Source organism: Lepus europaeus, chromosome 10 (genome assembly GCF_033115175.1).
Source record: "Lepus europaeus isolate LE1 chromosome 10, mLepTim1.pri, whole genome shotgun sequence".
Classification (NCBI taxonomy): domain Eukaryota; kingdom Metazoa; phylum Chordata; class Mammalia; order Lagomorpha; family Leporidae; genus Lepus; species Lepus europaeus.
The window spans coordinates 102,972,623-102,998,136 of NC_084836.1; the positions used below are offsets into that span (position 1 = coordinate 102,972,623).

A 25,514-nucleotide genomic window follows, 5' to 3' on the forward strand; every position below is an offset into this window, starting at 1 on the left:
CACTGCAGGCGATGGCTTCATCTGCTACACCACAGCGCCGGCCCCTATTTTTCAATATTCTATCTCTTCAGTGTTTAAGTACAATAGGCATTCAATATATATTTGCTGAATATATAAATGGATAAAGAGCATGTTCAACCTAGTAGTTAAAACACCCATGCTCTACATTGGCATGCCTGGGTTTGATTCCTGGCCCTGGCTCCTGACTCCAGCATCCTACTAAGGTAAACTCTGGGAGGCAATGGTGACTGCTTAAGTAATTGAATTCCTGCCACTCACATGGGAGACCCAGATTGTGTTCCTGGTGCCTGGCTCTAGCCCCAGCCCAATTCTGGCTGTTATAGGCATTTGGGGATTGAATCAGCAGATAGGAGCTCTGTCTCTCTCAAGTTAAATTAAAAAATAACTTTTACATGATTTAATTAATAGGGGCACATAGTTGGCCTATTGATTAAAAGACAGTTAGGATACCCATGGACTGACTATATCAGAGTACCTGGGGTTTGATACGTCCCTCTGGCACTTTTCTTTTTTTTAAAGATTTTTATTTATTTATTTGAGAGGTAGAGTTATAGAGAGTGAAAGGGAGAGACAGAGAGAAAAGTCTTCCATCCTCTGGTTCACTCCCCAAATGGCTGCAACGGCCAGAGCATGGCCAATCTGAAGCCAGGAGCTAGGAGCATCTTCTGGGTCTTCTACACAGGTGCAAGTCATCTTCTACTACTTTCCCAGGCCATAGCAGAGAGCTGGATTGGAAAGGGAGCAGCCGAGACTTGGACCAGCAACCATATGGGATGCCGGCACTGCAGACGCAGGCTTTAGCCTCAGCGCCAGGCCCTCCTCTGGCTTTTACTTCCAGTTTCCTGCTAATGCAGACCTGGAAGGCAAGGACAATGTCTCAAGTAACTGATTTCCTACCATCCATGTGGGAGATCTTGACTGAGTTCTGGGCTTTTGGCTTTAGTTCCCCTGCCATCTTTGCAGGCATTTTGTGAATGAACCAGCTGATGGGAGTTCTCTCTTTTACTCTCTCTCTCTCTCTCTCTCTCTGTCTCTATGCCTCTTATAAAGTTAATTTTTTAAAAAAATAAATAAACATCAGAGAGTCAAATTTAGGGCACTTCTGACTATACCACATTGCCTCAAATCAGTCCAGAAGGCCTCTGCTTCATATCTCACATAATACAACTAAGTGAGAATTATATTCAGTCTAAACTGACAACTGTATTTCAGTCACAATAAATTCTTCTCATTAAAATCTAGCAGTAGCATAGTATGATGGAGTGAATCCAGCCTGGCCTGCCTCAACATCTCTGTTAATGACTGAGAGGGAGAAAAGAAAACATAATTATCAAATTTACAGATGACAAGAAGCTGGGCAAGATAACAAATATGCTGGATGACCCAACCATGAACCAAAATGATATTTCAACAGGCTGTTTTAATGGGCTGAATATATCTTTGAGATTTGTTTATTTATTGATCTGAAAGAGAAAGTGACAGAGAGAGAGAGGGAAAGACACAGATACACACACACACACACACACGGGGTAGGGGGTGGTGGACCTTCCATCTGCTTGTCAACTTCCTAAATGGCTGCAACAGGGCTGAGTTAAGCCAAAGACAGGAGCTAGGAACTCCATCCTGGTCTCCCAGATCCCAAGTGGCCAGCTTCCCTGTCTTTCCAGGTACATCAACAGGGAGCTGGATCAGAAGTCGAGCAGCTAGGACTTGAATCAGCCCTCCATTATGGGCTGCCAGCATCATAAGAGGCAGCTTAACTACTGTGCCACAGCACCAGTCCTTAATGGGTTAAATCAAACAAGAGGAATCTGAATGGAGATAAACTTAAGGTCCTGCGCCTGGACCTAACAGATCTACAGTAGTGTAGGACAGATGAATCCTGCCTATCTACGCTGAATGGCAGTCAAGGAGGAGGATGTTGTGCCCCCCCTTCACCCCAAATTAATGTATTTGAAAACGGTAATGGAAATATAGTATCTTCAATGTGCAAAGTCAGAGGTTGTGCCCAGCATAGATCAGAATCCATTGTTTTATTTTTCTAATATTATTTATTTCCAATTTATTTGGAAGGCAGAGAGAGAGACAGACAGACAGACGACAGACATGCACAGACAGAAGTCTTCTATCCACTGGTTCATTCCCCAAATGCCTACAACAGCCAGGGCTTTGCTAGGCTGAAGCCAGGAGCCCAGAACTCAATCTGGGTCTCACATGTGGGTGGCAGAGACCTAACTATTTGGGCCAACATCTGCTGCCTTCCAGAATGTGCAGGAAGCTGCATTGAAAGCAGAGTAGCCAAAACTCCAAGCAGGCTGGATGGGATGCAGGCATCCCAGCTTCTTAACCACTGTGCCAAACACTGACCTCGTCCGTGGTTTTAAACATTATATCTTAAGAGGCAAGAAAAAGAAATGAAAGATCAGAAAATATTTAACTTGGAGAAAAATGGAAGAGTTGCCTCAAATGTTGTAGAAAAATGATTAGACTGTTAATCTAAGAATTAGAATCAGAACCAATGGGTGAGCCATGGAAAGAAAGATGTACTAAATATTTAAGAATGAAAGCAAACTACTTACAGGGAAGTGTCTGCAGATTTGAATGATAGAATGGATGACCTCAAGAAGCAGAGAATTTGTTACTGAAAAGTGAATAAATACTTGGTGACAACTCAGCTGACAAAAGGCTGACTACATGATCTCTAGTAAACTTGAGGATATTGAGATTGTAAATTTCTTTTTTTTTTTAAAGATTTATTTATTTGAAAGCAGTTAGCGAGAGAGAGAGAGAGAGACAGACAGACAGACAGACAGACACACAGAGTGGTCTTCCATCCGCTTGTTCACTCTCCAAATGGCTGCAATGGCTGGAGCTGGGCAAGGGTCTCTCACATGGGTGCAGAGCCCCAAGCACTTGGGCCATCTTCTGCTGCTTTCCCAGGCACATCAGCAGGGAGCTGGATCAGAAGTGGAGCAGCCGGGACCTGAACGGGTACCCATATGGGTGCCCATATGCTGGTGCCACAGGTGACAGCTTAACCTACTACACCACAGCACTGGCCCCAATTGTAAATTTCTATTCTCTGAACTCAGCCTCAGTAATAACATGCTGTGACAACAACAAAACAGACCATGGAAAAAGATCTGGCTACTTACATGACATAGGGCATATTCCAGGGCAGAAACAAACTGGGAAGTTCAACAGTCCTTTTACATAAGATTTTTCTAAAAGGTAATCAAATCACTCATGTCAGCCTCTCACCTGAAAAGACGCTGTGTGTTTTGATGCTTAAGTGTCGTCAGTCAGGGGCCAATTCATCAACAGTAATAGTGAGGTAATGGAATTCTTCATTTATTTGAAAATTCTGTAGTTTAATACACCTGCCCTCTGAGATTTAAAAGGCACAGATTTTCTCAGACCATAAATTTTCTAGCTATGTAAACATAGAGCGAAAAGGTTTTTTTGTTTTGTTTTGTTTTGGTTTGGTTTTTAAGATTTATTTATTTGAAATGCAGAGTTACAGAGATGAGCAAGATCTTTCATCTGCTGGTTTGCTCCCCAAATGGCCACAACAGCCAGACCCTGGGCTGGGCCAATGCTAGCAGTCAGGAGATTATTCCTATCTCCTATATGTGTGACAGAGGCCCAAACATTTAGGTCATTTTCAGCTGCTTTCCCAGGCCACCAGCAGGGAGATGGATTGGAAGTGGAGCAGCCAGGACACTTCCAATACAGCTTGTTCTATAACCCTTATAGATAATAACTCAAATGGTCACCTGAGTTAAAAAGACACTTTCAAGATGACACTTAATTGACTCAGTGACCATAAATTGAGCTCCTGCTATTTGAAGGTAAATGGTTGTTTGCTGTGGGAATTAGAGTAATGGCTAAAATTAGAACCCAACTGTCAAGTAGCAGTCTACTAGTGGAGGTAAAACAAGTCATTTAAAAACAGCCCTTAAAAGAGACTGTCGATGTGTCCCAAGAGAAAAATGCAATGGAGTTTGAAAGGATTACTTTTGGCTGATTGGGATCAGAGAAAGTTTCCTGAAAGTTTTCCTGAAAAGCGTCCAAGGGTGAGCTGAAGCTGGACAGGTAGAAACAAAAGATAAAAGGAATTTCCAGCAGATGGAACATTAAAAATGTAGGCAGGGCAACGAAAGAATTCAGTGCTTGTTGAGGAACAATAGCTGGGTTGGGGGAGTTGGGAGAGGACAGGGTATAGGAAGCAGAACTATGAAGCTAGGAAAGTCCTGAAAGGCTTTGAAATGTCACACTAAAAGTCTAGACCTTACCCAGTAGACAATGGCCAGCCACTGGGAAGAGAAATGTAATAAGATTAGCACCCTGACACCAAGAGTAAATGAGTCTCTATTAAGTTAAGCCTTTCTTCTCAGCCTTAGAAAAGTTTGTGGGATCAGCACTGTCCAGTACGGCCCTCTGCTGGTATGCCTGGGAGGGCAGCATCCACATAGGAGACCCGCATGGACCCCGGCTCCTGACTTTGGCCTGGCCCAGCCCTGGCCATTGCAGCCATTTGAAGATCTTCCAGCGAATGGAGGAGCTCACTCGCTCGCTCTGTAACTCTGACTTCCAAATAAACAAATAGGAGAGGAGAAGAGAGGGGAGGGGAGGGGAGGGGAGAGGAGGGGAGGGGAGGGGAGGGGAGGGCAGGGGAGAGGAGAGGAGAGGAGGGGAGAGGAGAGGAGAGGAGGGGAGAGAGAGAATGTTTGTTATAACTTGCACTTAGTGCTGCTGGCACTAACAGTTTAGAAAATATGGAATGAAACTTGCAAATGGAAAGAGGGCAAACTCTAAAAACACTGTACGTAACTGGTTAATGGACATTTGATTGATGCAAAACTCTTGGCATATAAAGCTCTTTGCCAAATTTATCACACAGCCAAAGCCATCTTCATATCAGCAGGAAGGTACTAGGAAAATAAGATTCTGATCCACAGGGCTAACAAATTGTCAGCAACAAAATCAGCTAACTAAAAGCTCAAATAATTTTTGCCCTGAGTTTGTGAATCAAATTCTCTAGGTAGTTAATGACAGAAAAATAGTCTTGTTGTAAAGAACTTTTGTGTTTATCTTCTTCAAGGGAAAAGCAGAGCTAAAGAGTGGGCCCACATTTTAGACAGTCAGCTCCCTGGATATGTCCAGACAAGCAGTTGAAGGCCAATTCTTAGGCTTGAAGCTTATTATACTCAGTTTACTCTTTTCTCTAAGAACTGTTTTGAATAGGTAATATACACACGGTAATAAAAACTAAGTCTCCTTTCTGTCTCCATCCTCTGGCCAACCAGTTCCTCTCCTATAGGCACCCACAGTTACTGGTTTCTTAGGAATCCTTCCACACATCATCTACATACAAGTTTATGTGTATACATATTCTTTTTTTAAATAAATGGTAGCATCTTTTCTTTCCTTTTTTCACAGTTAGCATTCTATACACACTATTAAAAAAAAAAAAAGATTGACTGATTTGAAAGGCAGAGTTACAGAGAGGCAGAGGCAGACAGAAAGAAAGGTGCTCCATCCGCTGACCCACACCCCAGATGGCTGCAATGGCCAGAGCTGCACGATCCGAAGCCAGGAGTCAGGAGCCCCCTCCCGGTTTCCCACACGGGTGCAGGGGCCCAAGGACTTGGGCTATCTTCTACTATTTTCCCAAGCCATCGAAGAGAGCTGGATCAGAAATGGAGCAGCTGGGACTCAAAGCGGCACCCATATGGGATGCCGGCACTGCAGGCAGCAGTTTTACCTCCTACACCACAGAACTGGCCCCTACACGCTATTTTTACATTGAGAAAACACTTCTGCTACAAAATGAATGGACATGATGAAATTTTGTTAAAGATTTATTTATTTAATTCAAAGTTAGAGTTGCACAGAGAAGGAGAGGCAGTGAGAGAGAGGTTTGCCATCCGCTGGTTCACTCCCCAGATGGCCACAACACCTGGAACTGTGCCGATCAAAAGCCAGGAGCCAGGAGCTTCCTCTGGGACTCCCATGTGGGTGCAGGGGCCCAAGGACTTGGGCCATCCTCCACTGCTTTACCAGGCCATAGCCGAGAGCTGGATTGGAAGTGGAGCAGCCAGGTCTTGAACCGGCACCCATATGGGATGCTGGCACTGCAGGCAGCGGCCTTACCCACTATGGCACAGCGCCAGCCCCACATGATGAAATCTTAACTCCAAATTTGTGTTTCATCCACAATTGCCCTAGTGAAACTTTTTGGACACCTGGAGATCACAGATTAACAGATTTCTAATTCACTTAACTGTTAGAATAACATTTGATCCAGGCTGAATTCAATTTATTTTTTTCTGTTCTAAAAATGACTACTGGGGGCTGGCTGGTGCCACAGCTCACTAGGCTAATCCTCTGCCAGCACCCCGGGTTCTAGTCCCGGTTGCTCCTCTTCCAGTCCAGCTCTCTGCTGTGGCCCGGGAAGGCAGTGGAGGATGGCTCAAGTGCTTGGGTCCCTGCACCCGCATGGGAGACCAGGAGGAAGCACCTGGCTCCTGGCTTCAGATCAGCACAGCGCGCTGGCCGTAGCAGCCATTTGGGGGGTGAACCAGCGGAAGGAAGACCTTTCTGTCTCTCTCTCTTACTCTCTAACTCTGTCAAAAAAAAAAAAAAAAAATGACTAATGGGGGGACCCAGTGCTGTGGCACAGCAGGTAAAGCTGCTGTATGCAGCGTCAGAATCCCATGTGGGTGCTGGTTCAAGTCCTGGCTGCTCCACTTTCAATCCAGCTTCCTGCTAATGCACCTGGGAAAGCACCAGAAGATGGCCCAAGCCCAAATGGGAGACCCCGATGAAGCTCCTGGCTTCAACATGGCTCAGCCTCAGCCATTAGCAGCCATTTAAATCAGCAGATGGAAGATTCTCTCTCTCTCTCTCTCTTTCTGTAACTCTGCCTTTCAAGTACATAAATAAATAATAATAATTTAAAAAAAAAAAAAGACTATGGAAGGGCTTGCAATGTGGCACAGCACTTACCGTTGTCAGCTGCTATGCCAGCGTCCCATATGAGCGCTGGTTCAAGTCCCAAGTCCCAACTGCCCCACTTCCAATCCAGCTTCCTCCTAATTTATCTGGGAAAGCAGCAGAAGATGGTCCAAGTACTTGGGTTCCTGTCACCCACATGAAAGACCCAGGCAGAGTCCTGAACTACTGGCTATGGCCTGGCCCAGTCCCAGCCATTCTAACCATGTGGAGAGTGAACCAGCAATGTAAGATCTCTCTGTCTGTCCCTCTCTCTATGTAATGCAACCTTTCAAATAAATAAATAAATCATTTTTTAAAAATAAAAATGACTTGGTCACAGTGCGCCGGCCGCGGCGGCCATTGGAGGGTGAACCAACGGCAAAAGGAAGACCTTTCTCTCTGTCTCTCTCTCTCTCACTGTCCACTCTGCCTGTCAAAAAAATAATAATAATAAAAAAATAAAAAATAATAAAAATGACTAATAGGAAAAAAGAAAAACTTTACATAGCCTAAATAGACAAGTGTTATAATTAATAGCTAACATGACTTTGTGCCAGGCACTTGACTACATGCATTAAATAGATGACTTCATTTCATCTTTACAACTTTGTGAGGCTGGTATTCTTACTGTCTCTGTTTCACTGTCTGAGGAAATGAATCTCAGAGAAGTAACTTGCCCAAACTAAAAAGCGAGTGTCAAAGCTAAGATCCAAACGGAGATAATCTGATCCCAGAATTGGTCTAAGTTACTGTGGGCTTTTGATTTTATCTTTTGTTTGTTTTTTGCCCCCTTTAATGGCTAGAATAAAACCTCTAGAACCCATTTGCTCTGTTTTTTATTTCATCCTCTGAAAAGCAATAATTTAAATTTAAAAATTAGCATCAAATTAGAAATAGCACATCAGAAAAGATCAACTCACTTGAGACAAGTATACCTGTAACAACAGAAAGTAACTGCTGGCAGCCCAACAGGAAAAGAAGAACTAAAATTTTATTTTAAAACAGACACCAAAAAATAGCAGAGCAATTGAGGTTCAACAGGACAGCGTAAATCTACTTGATGCCAGACCATAGTCTGGCAAAACACAGTTGAGGGTTATCAGGACAACCTGAACCGTCCAGAAAAGGTTAAAGAATGTTGGAAGGTAAAAGAAAAATAAATAAATTCAAAATGACTAATAAAAACAATGTCTTGATGACTCTGGTACCCACTATAAAATAAAGTCAATACCTGTCAGACTCCAAGCTTACAATAATCTTTGTGTCAGTAAGTAAGCTATTCCACAGTTCAAACAAAGGAACAGGGCAGCTCCACATCAATTCACATCATGGATGCATTCCTCATAATAAATGTTTAAATTAAATGTTGAGAGGTCAAATTACATCTTGCCAATGATTCAACTTCAAGATTTCAAAGCTCTGTTGCAGGGGTTGGGGGGTGGGGGTGATTCTATTCCAAAAAAATAATTAAAATTGACCTTAAGAATGCAAAATAAACTATAAATGGTTAGGAGCGACTCCTGTTGCTCCTTGCAAGTTTGATGATGTTCTTAAACCCACAATTTAGTATTGAAGTTTCAAGCTTCACAGTACTATCCTTATCTCTCAGTGATTCCAGCAGCTCATAAATAATAGTGATCTCTTTAACATATAAGGAAGGCAAATAATCCAGCTAGTAAAGAAAAAAGGAGCATTCAAGTCTTAATCCAATCACTCCCTTAACAGCTCTAAAAAGCAGGCAGAAATAAAAATTTTTTAAATAAAATGAAATAGGCCGGCACCGCGGCTCAACAGGCTAATCCTCCGCCTTGCGGCGCCGGCACACCGGGTTCTAGTCCCGGTCGGGGCACTGATCCTGTCCCGGTTGCCCCTCTTCCAGGCCAGCTCTCTGCTGTGGCCAGGGAGTGCAGTGGAGGATGGCCCAAGTGCTTGGGCCCTGCACCCCATGTGAGACCAGGAGAAGCACCTGGCTCCTGCCATTGGATCAGCGCGGTGCGCCGGCCGCAGCGCGCCAACCGCGGCGGCCATTGGAGGGTGAACCAACAGCAAAAAGTAAGACCTTTCTCTCTGTTTCTCTCTACTGTCCACTCTGCCTGTCAAAAATAAAAAAAATAAAAATAAATAAATAAATAAAATGAAATAAAAGGCAGGCAGAGAGGGAACAAAGGAAGAAAAACTCACTAACCATGAGTGTCAAATAATAATGAGCTAAAGATACCAATTTTGTCTTATGGCAAGTAGTAACAACCATACCACTTTTTATTAACTCCTCTAATATGCATCTGAGACTTTCACTGTAAGATGCATTTGCAGGGCTGGTGTTGCGGCACAGCCTGTTAAGCCACCACCTGATACTGGCTAGAGTCTCAGCCGCTCTGCTTCCAACACAGCTCTCTGCTAACGTACCTGTGGAAGCAGCAGAAGATGGTTCCTGCACCTGGACAGTTTCTGGCTCCTGGCTTTCAACTGGCCCAGCCCTGGCCGTTGCAGTCATTTGGGGAGTGAACCAGAGGATGGAAGATCTATCCCTCTCTCTCTGTCAATCTGTCTTTCAAATAAATAAATAAAATCTTTAAAAATACATCTTGAAAAGACACATTTGCATTTAGAACCTCTTCTAATCTACATAATAATTTACCCATTATAAACTGTCCTCATTTCACAGAAAACTGATGCTATGACAAAGTGACGTGACCTCAATTCACAGCACAGAAGACTGAGGCTGGAATGAAGCCTGAGCTCCAAGCCACACTACTCCCTCCGTTCTGTGACAGCAGAGCACCCAGAGCCTCCTCCTGCTAAACAAGACAAGAAGGAAGTGCAACACTGTCTGCGGAATTAAAGCAACAGCAGTTTCCTAGCAACGATCTTCTCCTCTGTCCCTACATCTCAGAGGGAGGAACTCCTGTTATTCCTGATGCTGACCTCTTGCTACACATTGGCAGCTCTGAGCATCTTGTCTCACTCACTCTGGGCTCTCTCACAAAGCCAGTTGTGTTCTGGCCTTGTTCCTCCAACACTGTCATCTATAAGCTGCTTAGAGCGGATCTGATTCTGAATTCACTGAAGATGAGCAGGCATGTGGGCAGGTCTGTCATTGTTCTGAAGGAATCCCAAAGGGAACTTTAATACAGCTTGTTTCCCTTCCTCTGTCACCAGCTGAGGCCAAGAAAACAGAGCAAACATGGCCACACTCGAGCCCCAGCCACGCTCATGAATGGATTTGTTTGTTTGTCAGCTGGCACACTGACCCTTTCCCAGGGTTGTATACATGGCTACCTCCATCTGGTTTCCTAAACTGCCTCCTCTTGAAGTTTAACTCCTCTGAGAGGGAGCGAAGGGCCACAGGACAGTCCATGGACAAACAGACAAGCAGAATGAGGCACCTCCTGAAGCCATCTCACCTGAGAAGGAACCTCATCCAAGAGCTACAGCTGGCCTGCAGCCTACCTGGCAGAGTTACTATAAAGAACAAGCTCCAGGGGGTAGCAGATACCAGGGCACTTAGGTTATGCAGTGTTGGTAAAATGCTGCTGCACAGGCCCTTGGTATAGGCAAACAAAAAACAAAACAAAACAAAACAAAAAACTACACATGTGGGTGTTTGAAGAGAGCAACTCTGGCTGGGAGAAGCAGACGAGAGGATGTGTACATGGCCAGGTTCACCATAGAGAGCAGGTCTGAAGCTGCAGGAATCAGCAGGAGCCCCATTGCCCAACAGCTGCATCAAAACTGCTGTGCTGGCTTCCAAGAGCCCTCTTGCAGAGGCGGCCGGTGTTTGCCAAGGCAGTTCTCTGGCTGGCTGAGACTGGCTCTAGTTTTCTTTCTAGTCCCTTCCCCCACTCCCACAGTTTACTTTCTTCTCTTCTTTCCCAGAGGTGTCTTCTCCCAGCTTAGAACAAGGTTCCAATGTTTCCCCAACTTAAAATAAAAAGCAACAAAATGCTGCCCCTCCATCCTGTTTCCTCCCATATAATGATCATCTTGTCATCATTATCACTCAAACAAAATTTTTTTTTAAATTTTTGATTACATGCACAAGCAATCCTCGAGGCCAGGGTTGTGGCACAGCAGGTTAAGCCACAGTCAGCGTCCCACACAAGTGTCAGTTCAAGTCCTGGCTGCTCCACTTCCAATCCAGCTACCAGGGAACACAGACATCCAAAGCATTAACTTAACACCATCAGTTTAACTGACTTAACTTCTGTGCCACAGCCTGCCCCCAGCTATACTTTACGAATGATGTGCTTAATCTCTCCCTCTCTAAGCCTGATGAGGTAACAAATTTGCTTCATGCTATAGGTTAATTGGAGAATAATTATTCTAATTTTATTAATCTAGGTTTAAGAATAAGCATATAATAAATAATACTAATATTAATTATTAACAAATGAGCATTTAATTTGTTACTTTGTTTTTTAATTTTTTTAAAGATTTATTTTTATTTATTTGAAAGACAGAGAGGTAGAGACAGAGAGGTCTTCTATCCGCTGGTTCACTCCCCAGATGGCTACAATGGCCGGAGCTAAGCCAATCTGAAGTCAGGAGCCAGGAGCTTCTTCTGGGTCTCCCACGTGGGTGCAAGAGTCCAAAGATTTGGGCCACCTTCTACTGCTTTCCCAGGCCATAGCAGAGAGCTGGATCGGAGTGGAGCAGCCGGGACTAGAACTGATGCCTCATATGGGATGTGGCACTTCAGGCCCGGGTTTTAACCCACTGCGCCACAGCGCTGGCCCCCTAATTTGTTACTTTGGTAGTTGTAATTACTAATAAAGACAGTAACTTAATAAGTTTTTCAGTCAGCCACACCCACACTCAGACATCCTTTCCTCCATAGTCTAGGCAACTTTTCCAAGTTCTCTGTCTCTGATCCCTCACACGTAAAACAGAAATAAAGCAGTTGTGAGAATGTGTGAGATAACAAATATAAATAAACAATGATATATGTAAAGCACCTAGTAATAATTGGATTTATTATACACCTGGCTCTAAAACAATTGTTTCTTTAAGAGTTTATATATTTATATGAAAGGCAGAGTTAGGGAAATAGAGAGAGAAGTCTTCCATCTGCTTTTTCATTTTCGAAATGGCTGCTATGGCCAGGGCTGGGCCAGGTTGAAGCCAGGAGCCAGGAGCCAGGAGCTTCTTCTAGGTCCCCTGAGCTAGATAGAAAATGGAACATCCAGGACTCCAACTGGTGCTATACTATGCCACAATGCCAGCCCCTAAAACAATTTTTAAAAATACAAACTGTGGGGCTGGCACTGTGGCACAGCAGGTAAAGCCGCCATCTGCAGTGCCAGCATCCCATATGGGCACCGGTTCGAGTCCCAGTTGCTCCACTTCTGATCCAGCCCTCTGCTAAGGCCTGGGAAAAGCAATAGAGGATGGCCCGAGTCTTTGAGCCCCTGTACCTGTGTGAAAGATCCAGAGGAAACTCCTGGCTCCTGGTTCAGATCAGCCCAGCTCCAGCCACTGCAGCCAATTGGGGAGTGAACAAGTGGATGGAAGACTTCTCTCTCTTTCTCTCTCTGCCTCTCCTTCTCTCTCTGTGTAACTCTGACTTTCAAATAAATAAATCTTAAAAAAAAAAAAAATACAAACTGCATTTTATTCCCTCTCCACTCCACCTCCACTGGAGGTATATTCAGACTTTACTGGATCCTTTCCATTCTTTAAAATTAATTTTTGCAGTGAGAAGGTACTAGTGCTCCATGACAATTTTTAAGGGGTCCCAACAAATCTGTTAATTCTGTAATGCTGGCCAGTGCTTCCTCCTGGTCTCCCATGGGGTACAGGGCCCAAGCACTTGGGCCATCCTCCACTGCACTCCCGGGCCACAGCAGAGAGCTGGACTGGAAGAGGAGCAACCAGGACAGAATCCGGCACCCCGACCGGGACTAGAATCCGGGGTACTGGCGCCGCAGGCGGAGGATTAGCCTAGTGAGCCACGGCGCCATCCCTCACTTAAATTTTTTTTACTAATACAAACTAAGAGTAAGAATGGAACTGAAGAGAAGATAGAGATGCAAAAATAATGAAAGTAACTTTTATTCTCAACAAATTCATCATCCAAGAGGAAAACTAATACAAATGCTTAAGTGTTCAAATAGAGGGGTGCAAAATATTAAGGAAACACAGCAGAGGCATTACCTTGGTTTTCAGAGGGAGGGCAAGGCTTCAAAGAGATAATATCTGAATTGGATACTAAGGGGAAAATAGGAGTGTATCAGTCAGAGAGCAAGGGTAAGGGCCTTTGAGATAGAAGACACTTGGCGTGGAAGAATACTACATACTATGCTTACCTAGGGTAGGTGGTGGTGGTAATGGCGCCTAGATCAGAGTTTGTAAAGGCAGCACAGGTCATGGTTGGTGAGAAATGAACACCATGCTAAGAAACTTGAATTTTTATCCCAAGAACAATGGAGAAAATTAAAGTGTGTGTGTGTGTGTGTGCATGGACCCAATTTATATTGAGAAGAACAATGGAATGGGGAGAATGAGGCCAGAGACAAAAGATCAGTTTTCAGGTTGCAACTCGGTGTGTGTGACACCATGAATTTGGTTTTTTGTTGTTGTTTTTTTAAAGATTCATTTATTTATTTCAAAGGCAGAGTTAGAGAGAGGCAGAGGTAGAGACAGAGAGCGAGAGAGACAGCAAGAGAGAAACAGAGTGAGAGAGAGGTCTTCCATCCGTTGGTTTACTTCTCAGATAGCCACAATGGCCAGGGCTGTGCTGATCTGAAGCCAGGAGCCAGGAACTTCCTCCGGGTCTCCCACAAGGTCACAAGAGCCCAAGGACTTGGGCCACCTTCTGCTGCTTTCCCAGGCCATAGCAGAGAGCTGGACCAGAAGTAGAGCAGCTGGGACTTGAACTGGCACTGATATGGGATGCTGACACTGCAAGCGGTGGCCTTACCAGCTATGCCATAGTGCCGGCCCCAAATTTGTTTATTTTTTTAAAATACTTATTTTGTTTGAAAGGCAGTGACAGAGAAAAAGAGAGAAAGAAAGAAAGAAAAGAGAGAGAGAGAGATTAGCAGTTTACTCCCCAAATGGCCATATGGTCGGAGTTGGTCCAGGCTGAAGCCAGGCGCCCAGAATTCACTTTGGACCTCCCATGTGGGTGGCGAGGAACCAAGAACTCTGACCATCTTCCTCTGCTTTCCCAGGCACATTAGCAGGGAGCTGGGTAGGAAGCAGAGTAGCCAGGACTTGAACCAGTGCTTTGATATGGGATGCTTACATTGTAAGACACTTAAAACAGCGCCCACATGGGATGCTGGTGTTGCACGCAGTGGCTTAACCCACTGTGCCACAACACTAGCCCCTGGATTTCTATTGAAATGAACTAATAAGAAATAGGAAATAAAAGAGATTATCTGACATTATAAGAACACATTTTATAAAACTTTCATATCAGGTGCTACTGTTACGGTGCAGCAGGTTAAGTCACTGCCTGCAATACCAGCATCCCATAAGAGTACCAGTTTGAGTTCCCACTGTTCCACTTCTGATCCTGCTCCCTGCTATGTGTCTGGGAAAGCAGCAGCAGATGATCCAAGTCCTTGGGCCCTTGTACTCAAGTGGGAGACTTGGATAGAGTTCCAGGTTCCTGGCTTCAGCCTGGCCCAGCCCCAGCTATTGTGGCCATTCAATGAGTGAACCAGTGGATAGAAAATTAATCTCTCTCTCTCTATCCTGCTTCCTCTAGCTCCTTTAAATAAATCTTTATAAAAATAAAGTTCATGGAAATTGCATATTATGAAAAAAGTTATAGGTCCAGTGCGGTGGCAAAGCGGGTAAAGCCGCCACCTGCAGTGCCAGCATTCCATATGGGTGCCGGTTCGAGTAGCAGCTGCTCCACTTCTGATCCACCTCTCTGCTATAGCCTGGGAAAGCAGTAGAAGATGGCCCAAGTCCTTGGGCCCCTGCACCCATATGAGAGACCTGGAGGAAGTTCCTGGCCCCTGGCTTCGGATCGTTGCGGCCAACTGGGGAGTGAACCAGCAGATGGAAGACTCTCTCTGCCTCTCCTGCTCTCTCTGCGTAACTCTGACTTTCAAGTAAAATAAATAAATCTTTAAAAAAAGTTATGCTTTTATTTCAAAAATGTTTGCATCAAAATAACCTATTTTTTAAAAGATTTATTTATTTGAAAGTCAGAGTGATGGAGAGAGAGGGCAAGCCAGTCAGAGACCGAGATCTTCTATTTGCTGTTTCACTCCTTGCAGTAGCCAGGTCTACGGTAGGCAGAAGCCAGGAACTCGATCTTGGTTTCCCATATGGGTGGGAGGGACCCAAATATTTGAGTCATCTTCCACTGCCACCCCATGCACTGTAGCAGGAAGTTTGATGGTAATCAGAGTAGCCATTATGCAAGCTAGCACTCTGACATGGGACGCCTGCGCCACAGGCAGCAGCCTAATCTCAAGGAAGGGCCCCACCAAAATAATCTGTGTTTTTTAAAACATTTATTTATGTATCTGAAAGCCAGACTTACAGAGAGGAGAAGCAGAGGGACACAGAGAGAGAGAGATCTTTTATCTGCTGGTTCACTCCCCAAATGGCTGCATGGCCAGGGCTAGGCTAAGCCGAAGCCAGGAACCGGGAGCTTCATCTGGGTCTCCCATGTGGGTGCAGGGGTCCAAGGACTTAAATTTTCTTCCTCTGCCTTCCCAGGTGCATTAGCAGGAAACCAGATCAGAAATAGAACAGCCAGGACTCAAATTCGTACTCATATGGGATACTGGCATCACAGGTGGCAGTTTAACCCACTGTGCCATGATGCCAGCTCCAGGGCAAAGAAAAATTGACTTCAGTGACTGATGATTGTTGAGGTAAAGGAGTGAGTGACAGGTCAAGGAAGACTCCAAGGTGGTGCAGGCACCTGAACAGATTACAAAGCCACTGGGGAAAGGGAATAGAGAAGGAGGCTTGCCTTCATCAACTCCATGTGAGGATGCTGGACAGCCCAGAAAGCAGCCTCTCTGAGCAGTTTTTCTGCAACCACAGTCAATGCTAATCTTGTTCAGGAAAGACCATGGACACATAGTCCTTTTGGCTGCATGCTCACATAAATATACAACTGGTAAGGGTCCTCTAGAAACTGGAAGGGGGTCCCAGTCCTAGAAAAAAACAGGGTGAGTGAAACATCAACAGGTCCTCCAAGGCCCTAACACGATGTGAGAAATGCTAACCCTATTCTTTTTTTTTTTTTAAGATTATTTATTTATTTATTTATTTGACAGGTAGAATTAGACAGTGAGAGAAAGACAGAGAGAAAGGTCTTCCTTCCGTTGGTTCACCCCCCACCAAATGGCTGCTACGGCCGGAGCTACACTGATCCGAAGCCAGGAGCCAGGTGCTTCTTCTTGGTCTCCCATGCGGGTGCAGGGGCCCAAACACCTGGACCATCCTCCACTGGCTTCCCAGGCCACAGCAGAGAGCTGGACTGGAAGAGGAGCAACCAGGACTAGAATTGGTGCCCACATGGGATGCTGGCGCCGCAGGCGGAGGATTAACCAAGTGAGCTATGGCGCCGGCTCCTAACCCCATTCTGAGTCAACAGGGAACTACCACTCTTGGAAACCCAAGCAAGCACTCTGGGAAGCCCAGCTCCATGATATTTTTATTTGCTGGCTGTTTGTTTTTGGTTTTGTTTTGGGAAGAGTCTTTTGATTTTCAGGACTGTTTTCTAAGCCTCCCCACCTCTCCCTCATGCAAGCATTTCTAACAGGTATTTCAATCTGTCTACCTCTTGTAAGTCTTGATTTCTGTCACTTTGTACTTGGCTATTCCTTGGTTACCCTCCTGGTGGGGCTTCAAGCTAAGAGAACAAGGCCAGAAGAACTAAGATGCATCATTCCTCCTGACACCATCCATCCCTTAGAACAGAGAATTCCCCAAACCCTCTTAAAGGAGCACAGCACAACTGGGCTCCAAAGTTCTTTTTTTTTTTATTTATTTATTTTTTTTTTATTTTTGACAGGCAGAGTGGACAGTGAGAGAGAGACAGAGAGAAAGGTCTTCCTTTTGCCGTTGGTTCACCCTCCAATGGCCGCCGCGGCAGCGTGCTGCGGCTGGTGCACCGCGCTTGATCCAATGGCAGGAGCCAGGTGCTTCTCCTGGTCTCCCATGGGGTGCAGGGCCCAAGGACTTGGGCCATCCTCCACTGCACTCCCTGGCCACAGCAGAGAGCTGGCCTGGAAGAGGGGCAACCGGGACAGGATCAGTGCCCTGACCGGGACTAGAACCGGGTGTGCCGGCGCCGCAAGGCGGAGGATTAGCCTAGTGAGCCACGGCGCCGGCCCCAAAGTTCTTTTAATGTGTCCCTTTCACTCCATAAACCTGCCCTAGACATCTAGATAACCAGTGCCCCTCAACTACTCTATGTTCTTGTACGTAGTCTGTCTCTGGCATCTGATGTTCCCTCAACTTAAAAAAAGCCCTCACTGGGGCTGGTGCAGTGGTGTGGCGAGTAAAGCCGCAGCCTGCAGTGCCAGCATTCCATATGGGCACTGGTTCAAGTCCCGGCTGCTTCACTTCCAATCCAGTTCTCTGCTATGGCCTGGGAAAGAAGTGGAAGATGACCCAAGTGCTTGAGCCCCTGTATCCACATGGGAGATCTAGAAGAAACTCCTGGCTCCTGGCTTTGGACTGGCCCAGTTCCAGCCATTGCAGCCATTTGAAGACTGAAACAGCAGATAGAAGATCTCTCCCTCTCTCTCTCTCTGCCTCTCTGTAACTCTGCCTTTCAAATAAATAAATTTTTGCCCTCCCTCTCTCTGACACAAAGTCCACTCACTGTTCAGGGTACCTCTTCAACATCACTGCAGAGCGCCTTTATCCATCACTGCCCCATCACCACAGCTCTTTGTGTGCTTCCACAGCATCTGCCTGTGCCTTGGCCACAGTATTTCTTTTGTTGGCATCCTTTATAAACAATTGTACTTTATGCCTGTTTTCCACTAGACTAAGTTTCACTTTCTAAACATTTTTCTAAAAATTTATTTATTTGAGGGGCCAGCACTGTGGCATAGCAGGTAAAGCCACTGCCTGCAGTGCCAGCATCCCATATGGGTGTTGGTTCAAGTCCCAGCTGCTCCATTTCCAATCCAGCTCCCTGCTGGTGGCCTGGAAAAGCATCAAGAGATGGTCCAAATCCTTGGGCCCCTGCACCCACGTGGGAGATCCACAAGAAGCTCCAAGTTCCTGGCTTCAGATCTGCCCAACTCTCTCTCTCTCTGTGCCTCTGCCTCTCTATAACTCCACCTCTCAAATAAATAAATAAATCTTTTAAAAATTTATTTATCTGAAAGGCAGAGAGAGAGAGACAGACACAGAGAGATCCCATCGGATGCTTCACATCCCAAATGCCCACAGTGGCAAAGGCTGGGACTGTGCCTGACTAAGCTAGGTGCCAGATATTTAGTCCAGGTTTCTCACATGGGTGACAGAACCCAACTGCTTGAGCCATCATTGTTGCCTCATAGTGTACATACTAGCAGGAAGATGACAGACTAAGTTTCTTAAAGGTACAGACCATGTCATAGCCTTCTCTCCGATGTCCATGGCCCTGAACGCATAGTAGGTCCTTGATAAGACTTCGATGATGGAAATCATAAAGTTCTGACTTATTGCACCGTAGTCTGCAGATTAGCAGAAGAGGGGAGAACCAGCACAGATCGGAGGCAGACAGCCTCCCGCCCACACTTGCCTGGTGATGGCCCACACCACTTCTCAGAGAGTTCAAACCGACCTCAGCCAAAAAGACTCAGCAGGCGCAATTTGGAAACTTTAAAGAACTACGTGTAGCTTCAAGGTTCTCTAAGTTGCTATTAGTCAGGTATTGACCTTGGGATGTGGTCACAGGGATTATATATTTTATTTTGCCATCCACTCCCTCCAACACTCTGATACCTCTAGCTATATAGGCAATAAAGAGTCTTTCATACAGGCTGAATATTATCTTTGAGCTCCTTTGGGAACAGCCTAGCCTTCTCTTAACCCTCCCACCTTGCCAGTGAGTAAGTCTACGGTGCAGCCTCTGCAGTACTCCCCTCTTGGGAAAGTTGTTTTCTCCTCCATAGGCCCATGTACCCTCTCCCTAACTTTTACCATTACAACAGGAAGGCAGTGTATCTCCTCAGCCTCTGACTAAAAAGCAGGACACATTTGAAAGAACTAACAGGGAGAACTACTAAGGGTTCTGACAGCTGAAGCTTCCTCTGTGATCCTAAAAGCACCACTCACACTTAATATAAAAATTCACCATTCTAATTTATAATTAACCATCTTACAGGTCTTATCTCCTAAAATAGACTGTGAGCCACTCGAAAACTATCCCCAGTTCCCAGCAAAGTACCTAGGACGTAGTGTGCACTCAATAAACTACTTGCTTCAAAAAAATCATAATGTAAAATAAACCGCTACCCTAGGCCCCTTAGCCAAATTCAGTGACGATGTGAGTTCAGAAGAAGAAACATTTCAGAAGCAATCAAAACCAAAACGCCTTTATATAGTCAGCCCTGTGATGCAAAGGCTCAGCTGAAGGCAGTCTCAAACAAGGGTCCTTTTGACAGGGCAGTCATTCCCCACGTTCCTCAGATACTCACTATGGTCAAAGTAGTAAACTTAGTTCTCCAGAATTTACTTTCCCAAGATCTGGCAGTTCAAAAAATACATTCCCCAGCCCCCACTTCAACGACTCTCCTATATCCTTCTGACCTTTAATACTGCGTAACATTAGATGAAAAATTGATTTTTTTTTTTGGCTATTTATTTCACAGCTAAAAAAAAAATATACTGTGTAAGGTGTTAAATATTTTTACATGCAACAAACCTGGCATGCCTCTAACCTGTATGCACACTTTAGAGGTGCAGGGGTAAATGTCAGTGCTGTAATTTGTTACAGGTTTCTGATGACCAGCAATGAAAATGACCACGGGTTCTCACAATTCAAACCACTTTTACGTAAATGTGAACTTTCCTAAAACAGCCAAAGGAGAGAACTTTCCATCTAAGCTCACAGAGTCTCTTAGAGATACTGATGCATTGTTCACTGGGTTAGGTGCTCTTTGAAAAAAAAAAAAAATCTTACAAATATTAGTTTATTTCTGGGCCTATGCTTTGACCTTTAATAAAAATGTCCTTCAAGACACCAGTTATTAAAAATGAAAGGAACAATTTTTAATGCCTGAACAACTGCCATTTCATATAATCAGCCCTGCAGAAGGCTATACCTTACAAGTCAGCACTGTTAGAAAAAAAAAAAGCAGTGACCTCACTTACCAGACATGGAGTAGCGTTATAAGAAACCATGAGTTGAATGTATCTGGCATCTGACACCCTAGAAAATAACAATAAAATGTAAATGTGTGATGGTTCAGGGAGGCATGCTGACTATATTTTAAATGTTAGTAGGAATCTGTTCTACTGTTTTCTCACTTTTCATAACATGGCCTAGATGGTCTCTGTGGTTTCTTCCAACTTCTATGTGATTCTACAGTACCTTCCCTTGCTGGGCTTGAATTCCAAAGAGCCAAGCAAATGCCACCTGGCCTGCCCCCTTTGAATATCAGCTTTTTTCACTTGAACCCCAGTGTCTCCTTTATCCCATCTTCTTTTGGTAAGGTTTCCAATATGCTATGGACATGAGTATGCTGAATGATTTACCCAAAAGGTAATAATTAGGAGACAAAACTGGGGATCGAGGCAGCCAAGGCAAAATGAGAAAGCAGACCTTATCTACTCAAAGGCCAGTAGTCACCCCATCTTTGGTTTCAGATCCCACATGTCTATGCTCAGACACCCACCTCTCAATTCTCAGATCTCTAAGAAATGGCTCTGGGCAGATGAGGGGTGCCTCACTGAATATGATCTCCTTATGACATCATAGCAGAAAAGCTGAAGCAGGAGAATGAAGAGAAAAGAGAAAACTCTGTCCTTTGGAGCAATGACTAAAGAAAAGAAGTAGTTAGGTCCACAGTTGTGATGAAGCAGGTTAAGCTACGTTAGTCATACCAGCATCCCGTATCTGAGTGCAAGTTCAAGTACTGGCTACTCTTTTAAGGATCCAGCTTCCTACTAATGCATCTGGGAAGGCAGCAGAAGATGGCCCCAATACTTGGGGCTTTGTCACCCATGCAGAAGACCAGGATGGAATTCCCAGCTCATGGCTTCAGTTTGGCCCAGCCCTGGCTGACGCAGCCATTTCAGGAGCAAACCAATGCACAGAAGAATAGAAGATCAATTAATCTCTCTCTCTCTGTCACTTTCAAATACATAAATTTTTGGGGAGAAAAAAAGGAGAAGTATCCTCCATTTTCAGTAGTCAGTGAAGTATACAAAGCACTAAATGATAACAAATAGGGAGATAAAGCATAGGGCAGGATCATGTGAGGTGCACTCTCAGTGCCAAGAATAAAAAAGACCTGTAATTCACGGTGAGTTTACTATGTGCCAGTCAGAAAAGGTGCTTCACATACAATAGCTCAATGAATCTCCCCAACAGTCCTGCCAGGGGGGGTATAGGTAAGAAAACTGATTTTTAGAGAAATCAAGCAATTGCCCAAGGCCACAAACCTATGAAACAAAATAGCTGAGATCAAATTCGTATCTGCTTGACCCCAGACACTGTGTTCTTAATTGCCATTCTGGGGGCCGGCGCCATGGCTCACTTGGTTAATCCTCCGCCTGTGGCGGCGCCGGCATCCCATTATGGGTGCCAGGTTCTGTCCTGGCTGCTCCTTTTCCAGTCCAGCTCTCTGCTGTGGCCCGGGAAGGCAGTGGAGGATGGCCCAAGTGCTTGGGCCCTGCACCCACGTGGGAGACCAGGAGGAAGCACCTGGCTCCTGGCTTCGGATCAGCACAGCACCGGCTGTAGCGGCCACTGTGGGGTGAACCAGAAGGAAGACCTTTCTCTCTCTCTCTCTCTCTCTCGGATCGGCACAGCACCAGCTGTAGCGGCCACTGGGGGGTGAACCAACAGAAGGAAGACCTTTCTCTCTCTCTCTCTCTCTCACTGTCTACAACTCTACCTGTCCAAAAAATTAATTAATTAATTAATTTAAAGATTGTCATTCTGTCCTCCTAATACTAAAATTGTCAGAAACCAGCACTCTCTGAGGACCCATACTACATGTCAGGTTTGCTGCTGGTCATGTCAGTTATCTAACTTGACCCTTACTTTAACCCCAGAGGGAAGCACTAGGAATCCTCATTGTAAAGATGAGAAAACAGCCTCAAAAACACTAAGTAACTTGAGGGCAGTCATATTAACAAGCTAGTGGCAGGCTGGGGTTTGAATCCATGTCTGTCACAAAGTGATACCAAAATACTCGGTGAGCTTACTAGGAGTGCCCAGCAGCTGTCAAGTGGACTTCCTCTCAGAGCCTAGCAGGAGGGAGGCAAAGGCTGGCTTGGCCAGCCATACAGCTATTAAGACACATGCCATCTGAGAGTGGGCCAGCCGCCCTCCACCTAGAACAAGAATAGCCCTGAGAAACTCTCAAGCCTGGATCTGAAGCTGGGTCTTTTTTTGGATGCTAGAACAAAACATTAAGAAGAAAAGTTTTCTTGGAAGTCCGTCTTTCAATCTGGAAAATGAAATTTGGCCGCTTGCAAAGGACAATCTGTTCAACTGCTACCTCTACATCAAAGCTTCTGAGCAGCCTCCAGGAGCCTTTCCAATTTTCTCAAAGAGGGAATCAGTTCTTGGGCTGGAAAGCACAGACAGGCAGGCAGGCCAACAGCTGGACTCAGGTCACCATTTTCCCTTCAAGGGGTCAGCTCAGGGCTGAGGATGAGAAAAGGGCTGGCACATGATTTGAGTCCTCTACCTACTGGAGTCAGAATAGAAACCCACAGGGTAAAACGCTAAAAAATAAGGCCAATGACTATTGACTGTCAGTAATGCAAAACTAGAGCAGATTCTTCAGCTCAATGAAACATGTTTGCATACTTCAAAGTCAAAGTCTGCAATATGCCTTTGTTTTGATTATACTCTTCCTCCAGTGTACCACAGTGCATTGGTTCTGAGGCCAGCCACTTTCTTCTTTGACACCAGGTTGGATAAAATTAAATAATTCATCACTGTTTGAGAAGCAGAATTAGCACACTACTTGTTCATTAATGTGGGCTCAGTCTGCCTCATCCAAAATCCTGACTCTACGTCGTAGTCACTACACGACTCAGGAAAGGTACTTGGTCTCGCAGTGGCTTGGTTTTCTTCTCTTTAAAAACATAGGGAGGACAAGATAATCTACCTTACAAGATTTTTGTGAGGGTTAACTTAAGGCTATAAAATATTTAGCAAAATGGTCAGTAGTTAAAAAGTAACTCAACAAATATTTGCTAGTGTTTTTATTCAATGAATTATTTAAATATTAGAGTTTAAAATACTTGAAACACCTCACTCATTATTTGATTCTGTCAATCACTGACTCAGAACTTGCTAAGAACTCTTGCCTCTGAAGTAATCGGTCTCATGGGTTAAAAGCAAGTAGTTCGCATATAGCAGTGTGGAATTAAATGCAAGCCTTACTGATTGGCCATCTCTGTTCCACAGTGCTCTTCATAGCAGAACTGCTCTAGACAAGACCAGTCAGTAAACCACGGCATACTCAGATGGTATGCTCATCAGTGACAAACAAGGGACGGCATTAGAAGATCACAAACAACAGCTGGTTGCTAAGATATCTCACCACTCAAAATCCCCAAAATCTAACTCTCTGAAGCTAAACCTTTTGAACATCAAGGCTCTGAGATGGTAGAGTCTATAACTTTGGCAGCGGAAGATGGCCCAAGTTCCTGGGTCCCTGCACTCACGTGGGAGACCTGGAAGAAACTCCTGGCTCCTGACTCCTTGGCTTCCAGCCAGACTCCAGCTCTGGCTGTTGCTGCCATTTGGGGAGTGAACCAGAGGATGAAAGTTCTCTCTGTCTCTCCCTCTCTCTGTAACTCTTTCAAATAAATACATAGACCTTTAAAACAATACTAATCACAAAATTTTAAAATAAAATTCAAGCACTATGTGACCAATAGCATTTATAATCTTGGGAAGCAATATACAAGAGGTTTTCAAAACATTAATGAAAAACACCTATTATAAAAAAAAGTATGCATGATTTATTTTTATTTTGTATCCAAATAATCTTTTCATTCCTTTTTCCCTAAACTTTTTGAGGTACCCCTGTACATTTCTTCTCTTATTCCAAACTTTCTTTAGAATTTGAGCCACAAGAAAGTCAGAATCAGTATATATATATATATATATATATATTTTTTTTTTTTTTTGACAGGCAGAGGAGTGGATAGTGAGAGAGAGAGAGACAGAGAGAAAGGTCTTCCTTTTTGCCGTTGGTTCACCCTCCAATGGCCGCTGTGGCCGGCGTATTGCGCTGATCCGAAGCCAGGAGCCAGGTGCTTCTCCTGGTCTCACATGCGGGTGCAGGGCCCAAGCACTTGGGCCATCCTCCACTGCCTTCCCGGGCCATAGCAGAGAGCTGGCCTGGAAGAGAGGCAACCGGGATAGAATCCGGCACCCCAACAGGGACCAGAACCCGGTGTGCAGGCGCCGCAAGGCGGAGGATTAGCCTGTTAAGCCACGGCGCCGGCCAGAATCAGTATATGTTTTATCATCTGTCTTCAGGTGGTACTTTCTAGACTGCTTCTTTTTATTCACTAGTCACTGTTTGGAACCAATTCAGTTTGATTTTAAAACTTAACCAGCCCACAAATGACAAAAACAGGCCATACTGAAGCCTAATTCAAATGAACACGCTAAAGGTCTTCAAAGGCAATTCTAAAACTGAGTCACAGAAAACATAAAGATACCTAGTTATAGTGCTTCACTGACTCATACCATGGAAATGACAATATATTCATTTTACACGCTAAAAACAAAGAAGTGGGGGGACAGTGAGGACTGTTGTACTAGTTAGTGATTTGTTCTTAAATTTAGGCATTGGTTATGAGTGTGATCAGATGACAAAAATGTATTTATCTAAAAAAAAAAAAAAAGGCCGGCGCCGCGGCTCAATAGGCTAATCTTCTGCCTGTGGCACCGGCACACCGGGTTCTAGTCCCGGTCAGGGCACCAGATTCTGTCCCGGTTGCCCCTCTTCCAGGCCAGCTCTCTGCCGTGGCCCGGGAGTACAGTGGAGGATGGCCTAGGTCTTTGGGCCCTGCAACCCACATGGGAGACCAGGAGAAACACCTGGCTCCTGCCTTCAGATCAGCGTGGTGCGCCAGCCACAGCGTGCCAGCCGCGGCGGCCATTGGGGGGTGAACCAATGGCAAAGGAAGACCTTTCTCTCTGTCTCTCTCTCTCACTGTCCACTCTGCCTGTAAAAAAAAAAAAAAAAAAAAAAAAAAAAAAAAAAAAAAACCTCATTTATCTGTATACACACACGCATTTCTTGGTATGCATATTGTGTTTCAATAAAATGTTTAAAAAATATGAAAAGTAGTGTCACTGAAAAATTCACTGC

At 44.7% G+C, this 25,514-nt stretch overlaps 1 protein-coding gene across 2 annotated transcripts in view; it reads right to left on the bottom strand.

Annotated features, from left to right (window-relative positions):
* The window catches only part of LOC133769018 (ubiquinol-cytochrome c reductase complex assembly factor 1), a 133,835-nt gene that overhangs the window by 58,952 nt on the left and 49,369 nt on the right, over positions 1–25,514 (bottom strand). For both annotated transcript variants that reach the window (XM_062204098.1, XM_062204097.1), the window contains exon 6: positions 20,314–20,371. In XM_062204098.1, coding sequence (XP_062060082.1) covers positions 20,314–20,371 — 58 coding nt within the window. The remainder of the gene's footprint in view (positions 1–20,313; positions 20,372–25,514) is intronic.